This window comes from Salmo salar, chromosome 12 (genome assembly GCF_965601325.2).
Source record: "Salmo salar chromosome 12, fSalSal1, whole genome shotgun sequence".
In the NCBI taxonomy this organism is placed as follows: domain Eukaryota; kingdom Metazoa; phylum Chordata; class Actinopteri; order Salmoniformes; family Salmonidae; genus Salmo; species Salmo salar.
This window is the reverse complement of record NC_138302.1, coordinates 11894831-11903793: the sequence shown is the minus strand read 5'-3', so window position 1 is coordinate 11903793 and position 8963 is coordinate 11894831. Positions and strand designations below refer to the sequence as shown.

The 8963-nt window shown below is 43.1% G+C and overlaps 1 protein-coding gene across 3 annotated transcripts in view; it reads left to right on the top strand.

Annotated features, from left to right (window-relative positions):
* The first annotated feature begins 1032 nt into the window (after positions 1-1032).
* LOC106595429 (cdc42-interacting protein 4 homolog) overlaps positions 1033-8963 on the top strand; it is a 36516-nt gene continuing 28585 nt past the window's right edge. For all 3 annotated transcript variants that reach the window (XM_045690676.2, XM_045690675.2, XM_082958574.1), the window contains exon 1: positions 1033-1305. In XM_045690676.2, the coding sequence (XP_045546632.1) occupies positions 1282-1305 (24 nt within the window). In that variant the 5' untranslated portion in view covers positions 1033-1281. The remainder of the gene's footprint in view (positions 1306-8963) is intronic.

Genomic DNA, 8963 nt, shown 5'->3' with positions numbered 1-8963 from the left:
ACTATCATATGAATATCTTTCTCTGACTCAGATAGGATTTATCCATTTCTTTATGTACATTTCATTAAGAATGATAAAAAAGAGAGAGGCTTTCCATAAAACTGTAATATGAAATGTTATATTAGATTGCAAATAAAATGTGCACATTAGTACAGAGAAAAAATGTATGAAAATGTATGCATTCACTACTGTAAGTCGCTCTGGATAAGAGCGTCTGCTAAATGACTAAAATGTAAAAAATGTAGTTTTCTATGTAGGGGGAAAAAAATACTGTAATAAAAGTTTAAGAATAAAATAAAGATAATTGTTATGAAGTAGTTGCAGTGATAAACTGGGGCATGTAATACCAGAAACAACCACTTCCTGTCAGACTTAGCCGTAAACCGGTGTGCTTTAGAACCTGTCTGGAAAACAGTTAACACGGGAGAGAGGCGGGGCCGCAGCATACCTACTAATGACCGCCTCGGTTTCCTCTATTTAACACAGCCACAAAGTCAAAATTGGCTACATCATTAAAAAAATCATGAAAACAACTATTTGTATAAGGTCAGTAGTGTGGTTAAGGTTAGTTTTAAAATCACATTTAAGGAAGAGGAATTGTAGAAATAGTCGGGGTTTATGACTGGTAGCTAGTAACGACCAAGTTCTCTGGGCTTTCTGAAAGTGTGGCCAACGCGCACATGGTTTAGTCCTCTTGATATTCTCATAACAACAATGGTTATCGTTTTTATCATAATCATAGGCTCGTCGTCGTGGTATATATTCTAACAGTAATGGTAGATTAGTTGCTTATTATTGTAATGGTTGTAGCAATGAATTAATGTATGTAGGAAACATGAAATAATACATTTTACAGCCTACTACTCATTGGTTAGGCGGGCAAACGTTAAACGTACAAAAAGTGCGTTACACAAAGGTAAATAAGCAACATTTAAGATGTAACATTAAAAGGTATGAATGTGTTTCCCATTTCGGTATAAACCTTGACAGTTGAAGGAATGAACCTCGGCTCCTTTAAGACCAAACATTCGCGACATGAAATGTGGAAAGACTGGTGACCAACCCTCCTCCCTCTCTTGTCTTGCGACCAAAACTAGTTTCAAGACGACCGGGCGAAAACATTTTCTTTCCCTTGAAGGAACGGATGATTGAGGCGTCAACTTCCCGACATTTCCTCCGACGTCTCCCCACTCCAGACTAAAGTCTGTGGATCCTCCAGGAGTTTTGGGAATCCAGATTGATAGAAAGCCTCATTTGTCTGTCGGTGGGAACTTTGAAAACATGGATTGGGGGACGGATCTTTGGGTAAGGACATATGCACTGGTTACAGTAGCTAGCTAGCTACAGTATCCTTAACTACACAATAACAGCAAATTCCCTGGAGAAGGTGATTGTTTTTTGCTGTCTCAAAATAATACATGCCTTTGACATTGTTTTCAAATGTTAACTCTAACAAAGTTGATGACAACTCAAGGCAAGTAGACTAAAGTAGCTTGTAGTTTGAGGGCGGCTGTTATTTCGCAATGTTGCGTACCTTGACATCATAAAGGTGACTTAGCTAGCTAGGCTTCTGTAAAGGATCGATTTTTTTTGTCCAGCATCCGCATATAAACTAGTTACAACCCATATGATCATGTTCAACGCATAAGCAAGTCATTGATGTTATCATAATATTGAGTTGGTTTGTAGAGATACTATTGAATTACTCGTGTTTTGTGCGTGCGGTGACGAGGTGTCAACTGTTATTGAACCAACTCAGGTGAACCATATTGTCAGGGGTTATGGGCAGTCTGATCTCACCAGGGGAGTACTAGAATGGACTTAGACACTGGTCTAAGGTCAGTTTTGAGATGATACAACTAGTGTAGTGATGGTAGTGTAAGCTGATCCTAGATCTGAATCAAAAGGACTTCTACAGTTCATAGCCACAGGCCAGTCAGGCTTGTAGTAGGGTTTCAGTCAGGTCATGCACTCTATGCAGACAGTCTATGTCCTACGTGGCACCCCATTCCCTATATAGTGCACTACTTTTTACCAGGACCCATGTTCACGAAGCGTCTCAGAGTAGGAGTGCTGATCTAGGATCAGTTTGGCCTTTTTATTTAGACCCTGAATAATAAGAGGTGGATCCTGGTTACTGATCAGCAGTGCTACTCTGAGATGCTTTGTGAATATGTGCCCAGGGTCCATGGGGCCCTGGTCTAGTATGTAGGGAATAGGAGGCCATGTGGGCCCTGGTTTAGTACGTAGGGAATAGGAGGCCATTTGGGCCCATGGTGCTCTGGTCTAGTATGTAGGGAATAGGAGGCAATTTGGGCCCATGGGCTCTGGTCTAGTATGTAGGGAATAGGAGGCCATGTGGGCCCAGGTCTAGTATGTAGGGAATAGGAGGCCATGTGGGCCCAGGTCTAGTATGTAGGGAATAGGAGGCAATTTGGGCCCATGGGCTCTGGTCTAGTATGTAGGGAATAGGAGGCCATGTGGGCCCAGGTCTAGTATGTAGGGAATAGGAGGCCATTTGGGCCCATGGTGCTCTGGTCTAGTATGTAGGGAATAGGCCATTTGGACCCAGGTCTAGTATGTAGGGAATAGGAGGCCATGTGGGCCCTGGTCTAGTATGTGGGGAATAGGAGGCCATTTGGGCCCATGGTGCTCTGGTCTAGTATGTAGGGAATAGGAGGCCATGTGGGCCCAGGTCTAGTATGTGGGGAATAGGAGGCCATTTGGGCCCAGGTCTAGTATGTAGGGAATAGGAGGCCATGTGGGCCCAGGTCTAGTATGTAGGGAATAGGAGGCCATGTGGGCCCAGGTCTAGTATGTGGGGAATAGGAGGCCATTTGGGCCCAGGTCTAGTATGTAGGGAATAGGAGGCCATGTGGGCCCAGGTCTAGTATGTAGGGAATAGGAGGCAATTTGGGCCCATGGGCTCTGGTCTAGTATGTAGGGAATAGGAGGCCATTTGGGCCCATGGTGCTCTGGTCTAGTATGTAGGGAATAGGCCATTTGGGCCCATGGTGCTCTGGTCTAGTATGTAGGGAATAGGAGGCCATTTGGGCCCAGGTCTAGTATGTGGGGAATAGGAGGCCATTTGGGCCCATGGTGCTCTGGTCTAGTATGTAGGGAATAGGCCATTTGGGCCCATGGTGCTCTGGTCTAGTATGTAGGGAATAGGAGGCCATTTGGGCCCATGGTGCTCTGGTCTAGTATGTAGGGAATAGGCCATTTGGGCCCAGGTCTAGTATGTAGGGAATAGGAGGCCATTTGGGCCCAGGTCTAGCATGTAGGGAATAGGAGGCCATTTGGGCCCTGATCTAGCATGTAGGGAATAGGAGGCCATTTGGGCCCATGGTGCTCTGGTCTAGTATGTAGGGAATAGGCCATTTGGGCCCATGGTGCTCTGGTCTAGTATGTAGGGAATAGGAGGCCATTTGGGCCCATGGTGCTCTGGTCTAGTATGTAGGGAATAGGAGGCCATTTGGGCCCATGGTGCTCTGGTCTAGTATGTAGGGAATAGGCCATTTGGGCCCAGGTCTAGTATGTAGGGAATAGGAGGCCATTTGGGCCCAGGTCTAGCATGTAGGGAATAGGAGGCCATTTGGGCCCTGATCTAGCATGTAGGGAATAGGAGGCCATTTGGGCCCTCATCTAGTATGTAGGGAATAGGAGGCCATTTGGGTTCTGATATGTAGGGAATAGAAGGCCATCTGGGGCCTGGTCTATTATGTAGGGAATAGGAGGCCATTTGGGCCCATGGGGCTCTGGTCTAGTATGTAGGGAATAGGAGGCCATTTGGGCCCTGGTCTAGTATGTAGGGAATAGGAGGCCATTTGGGCCCATGGGGCTCTGGTCTAGTATGTAGGGAATAGGAGGCCATTTGGGCCCATGGGGCTCTGGTCTAGTATGTAGGGAATAGGAGGCCATTTGGGCCCTGGTCTAGTATGTAGGGAATACAAGGCCATTTGGGCCCATGGGGAATAGGAGGCCATTTGGGCCCATGGGGCTCTGGTCTAGTATGTAGGGAATAGGAGGCCATGTGGGCCCATGGGCTCTGGTCTAGTATGTAGGGAATACAAGGCCATTTGGGCCCATGGGGAATAGGAGGCCATTTGGGCTCAGGTCTAGTATGTAGGGAATACGAGGCCATTTGGGCCCATGGGGAATAGGAGGCCATTTGGGCCCATGGGGCTTTGATCTAGTATGTAGGGAATACGAGGCCATTTGGGCTCTGGTATGTAGGGAATAGGAGGCCATTTGGGCTCAGGTCTAGTATGTAGGGAATACGAGGCCATTTGGGCCCATGGGGAATAGGAGGCCATTTGGGCCCATGGGGCTTTGATCTAGTATGTAGGGAATACGAGGCCATTTGGGCTCTGGTATGTAGGGAATAGGAGGCCATTTGGGCTCTGGTCTAGTATGTCAGGAATAGGAGGCCATTTGGGACTCTGGACATAAATTCTCCCATCAGCCCTAGTTGTTATTCTCTCTTAAAGGGGGTACTTCAGGATTTTGGCAATGAGGCCCTTTCTCTACCTCCCCAGAGTCAGATGAACTCATGGATACCATTGTTATGTGTCAGGTGTGAGGGAAGTTGGAGGTAGTTTATCGAGCCAGTGCTAACGCCCATAGTCTTCCAGTCATTGCTCTAATCCTAGTTAGTAATTGCATTACTTCCTTCAAACTGCATGCGGTGACACAAACATGATATCCATGAGGATATCTGACTCTGGGGAGGTAGAGAAAGGGCCTCATTGCCAAAATCCCGAAGTACCCCTTTAACCCTTTAAATGGACAGGTACTCTCCTGGCTGATTTTAAAGGTAGACTCAGTGGTATGATGATGTCATCATATTCTCTCTCCTCTCCCCCATCTCTCTCTCCTCTTCCCCATCTCTCTCTCCTCCCCCCATCTCTCTCCCCCACCTCTTTCCTCTCCGCTCTCTGCTCCTCTCCGCCCCCTCCCGCTGTCTCGCCCCCCTGTCTCTTGCTTTCTCTCTCTCTCTCTCTCTCTCTCCTCTCCCTACCTCTCTCTCTCTCCTCTCCCTACCTCTCTCTCTGTCCTGGTTCAGATGCAGTATTGAGGACATGACTGTAGTAAATGTGTTCTGTATAATGTCCTCCCTCAGTTTACATCATGGCTCCGGTGGGTGGAATCTATGGAATCTAACCCTGTCTAGTTGTGTTAGATCACTGATTAGAGAGAAGGAGAGAGGAAAGGAAAGAAGGTCGCATGTTTAAAATCACTCCAACGGGCTGGGCCGTTGTTCTGAATCCCCTGCCGCTGGAACCTGACCAGGGGTGCGTTCCAAATGTGGCACTATATTCCCTATATGCTAGTGCGTTACTTTTGACCAGAGCCAAGGTAGTGCACTGTGTAGGGAAAAGGGTGCGATTTAGGACGTAACCCAAACCTTAGCTAGAACGGAACACAACAGAACAGGGGCAGGGTTCCAAGTTTCAACACATGCCTCAATGACCAGGGGGATTATCCTGCGGTAGCGTCTTATTGGGGACAAGCAGTCAGACTGGGGGTTGAACCAGGGACCTTAATGTTACAGGGCCAGTGTAGAGAAAGACGGGTGCCACTAAGGTCTGGACCTCTTATCAGAGCGGAGGCAGCAGTAGTCTACATACAGAGGTTACACTAGCTGTATATCAGCAGTAGTCTACATACAGAGGTTACACTAGCTGTATATCAGCAGTAGTCTACATACGGAGGTTACACTAGCTGTATATCAGCAGTAGTCTACATACAGAGGTTACACTAGCTGTATATCAGCAGTAGTCTACATACAGAGGTTACACTAGCTGTATATCAGCAGTAGTCTACATACAGAGGTTACACTAGCTGTATATAAGCAGTAGTCTACATACAGATGTTACACTAGCTGTATATAAGCAGTAGTCTACATACAGATGTTACACTAGCTGTATATAAGCAGTAGTCTACATACAGATGTTACACTAGCTGTATATAAGCAGTAGTCTACATACAGATGTTACACTAGCTGTATATAAGCAGTAGTCTACATACAGATGTTACACTAGCTGTATATAAGCAGTAGTCTACATACAGATGTTACACTAGCTGTATATAAGCAGTAGTCTACATACAGATGTTACACTAGCTGTATATAAGCAGTAGTCTACATACAGATGTTACACTAGCTGTATATCAGCAGTGCTTTGAATGACCTTCCATTTCATTGAGAATGGCTCTGAAATGTTATTCTCTCTCCTTTCTCTTTCTCTCTCTCGCTCGCCCCCTCCCGCTGTCTCGCCCCCCTGTCTCTTGCTTTCTCTCTCTCTCTCTCTCTCTCTCTCTCTCTCTCTCTCTCTCTCTCTCTCTCTCTCCTGGTTCAGATTTAGTATTGAGGACATGACTGTAGTAAATGTGTTCTGTATAATCACTTCTATTCAGTTCATTAGCTCTGTTTAGTACATGGCCACATCCCAAATGGCACCATATTCCCTACATAGTGCACTACTTTAGACCGGAACCCTAGTGACCCTGGTTAGTAGTAGGGCACTACTTTAGACCAGAACCCTAGTGGGTATAGAGGAGTGTGTTATATTACAGCTGTACTGTATAGAGGAGTGTATTATATACTAGTGGTTATAATACAGCTGTACTGTATAGAGGAGTGTGTTATATACTAGTGGTTATATTACAGCTGTACTGTATAGAGGATTGTGTTATATACTAGTGGTTATATTACAGCTGTACTGTATAGAGGAGTGTGTTATATACTAGTGGTTATATTACAGCTGTACTGTATAGAGGAGTGTGTTATATACTAGTGGTTATATTACAGCTGTACTGTATAGAGGAGTGTGTTATATACTAGTGGTTATATTACAGCTGTACTGTATAGAGGAGTGTGTTATATACTAGTGGTTATATTACAGCTGTACTGTATAGAGGAGTGTGTTATATACTAGTGGTTATATTACAGCTGTACTGTATAGAGGAGTGTGTTATATACTAGTGGTTATATTACAGCTGTACTGTATAGAGGAGTGTGTTATATACTAGTGGTTATATTACAGCTGTACTGTATAGAGGAGTGTGTTATATACTAGTGGTTATAATACAGCTGTACTGTATAGAGGAGTGTGTTATAGTGGTTATATTACAGCTGTACTGTATAGAGGAGTGTGTTATATACTAGTGGTTATAATACAGCTGTACTGTATAGAGGAGTGTGTTATATACTAGTGGTTATATTACAGCTGTACTGTATAGAGGAGTGTGTTATATACTAGTGGTTATATTACAGCTGTACTGTATAGAGGAGTGTGTTATATACTAGTGGTTATATTACAGCTGTACTGTGTAGAGGAGTGTGTTATATACTAGTGGTTATAATACAGCTGTACTGTATAGAGTAGTGTGTTATACTAGTGGTTATATTACAGCTGTACTGTATAGAGGAGTGTGTTATATCAGTAACTAGTGGTTATATTACAGCTGTACTGTATAGAGGAGTGTGTTATATACTAGTGGTTATAATACAGCTGTACTGTATAGTGGAGTGTGTTATATACTAGTGGTTATAATACAGCTGTACTGTATAGAGGAGTGTGTTGTATACTAGTGGTTATATTACAGCTGTACTGTATAGAGGAGTGTGTTATATACTAGTGGTTATATTACAGCTGTACTGTATAGAGGAGTGTGTTATATACTAGTGGTTATGTTACAGCTGTACTGTATAGAGGAGTGTGTTATATACTAGTGGTTATATTACAGCTGTACTGTATAGTGGAGTGTGTTATATACTAGTGGTTATAATACAGCTGTACTGTATAGAGGAGTGTGTTGTATACTAGTGGTTATATTACAGCTGTACTGTATAGAGGAGTGTGTTATATACTAGTGGTTATATTACAGCTGTACTGTATAGAGGAGTGTGTTATATACTAGTGGTTATGTTACAGCTGTACTGTATAGAGGAGTGTGTTATACTAGTGGTTATAATACAGCTGTACTGTATAGAGGAGTGTGTTATATACTAGTGGTTATATTACAGCTGTACTGTATAGAGGAGTGTGTTATATACTAGTGGTTATATTACAGCTGTACTGTATAGAGGAGTGTGTTATATACTAGTGGTTATATTACAGCTGTACTGTATAGAGGAGTGTGTTATATACTAGTGGTTATATTACAGCTGTACTGTATAGAGGAGTGTGTTATACTAGTGGTTATATTACAGCTGTACTGTATAGAGGAGTGTGTTATATCAGTAACTAGTGGTTATATTACAGCTGTACTGTATAGAGGAGTGTGTTATATACTAGTGGTTATAATACAGCTGTACTGTATAGTGGAGTGTGTTATATACTAGTGGTTATAATACAGCTGTACTGTATAGAGGAGTGTGTTGTATACTAGTGGTTATATTACAGCTGTACTGTATAGGGAGTGTGTATATACTAGTGGTTACATTACAGCTGTACTGTATAGAGGAGTGTGTTATATACTAGTGGTTATGTTACAGCTGTACTGTATAGAGGAGTGTGTTATATACTAGTGGTTATATTACAGCTGTACTGTATAGAGGAGTGTGTTATATACTAGTGGTTATATTACAGCTGTACTGTATAGAGGAGTGTGTATATACTAGTGGTTATATTACAGCTGTACTGTATAGAGGAGTGTGTTATATACTAGTGGTTATAATACAGCTGTACTGTATAGAGGAGTGTGTTATAGTGGTTATATTACAGCTGTACTGTATAGAGGAGTGTGTTATATACTAGTGGTTATATTACAGCTGTACTGTATAGTGGAGTGTGTTATATACTAGTGGTTATAATACAGCTGTACTGTATAGAGGAGTGTGTTATATACTAGTGGTTATATTACAGCTGTACTGTATAGAGGAGTGTGTTATATACTAGTGGTTATATTACAGCTGTACTGTATAGAGGAGTGTGTTATATACTAGTGGTTATATTACA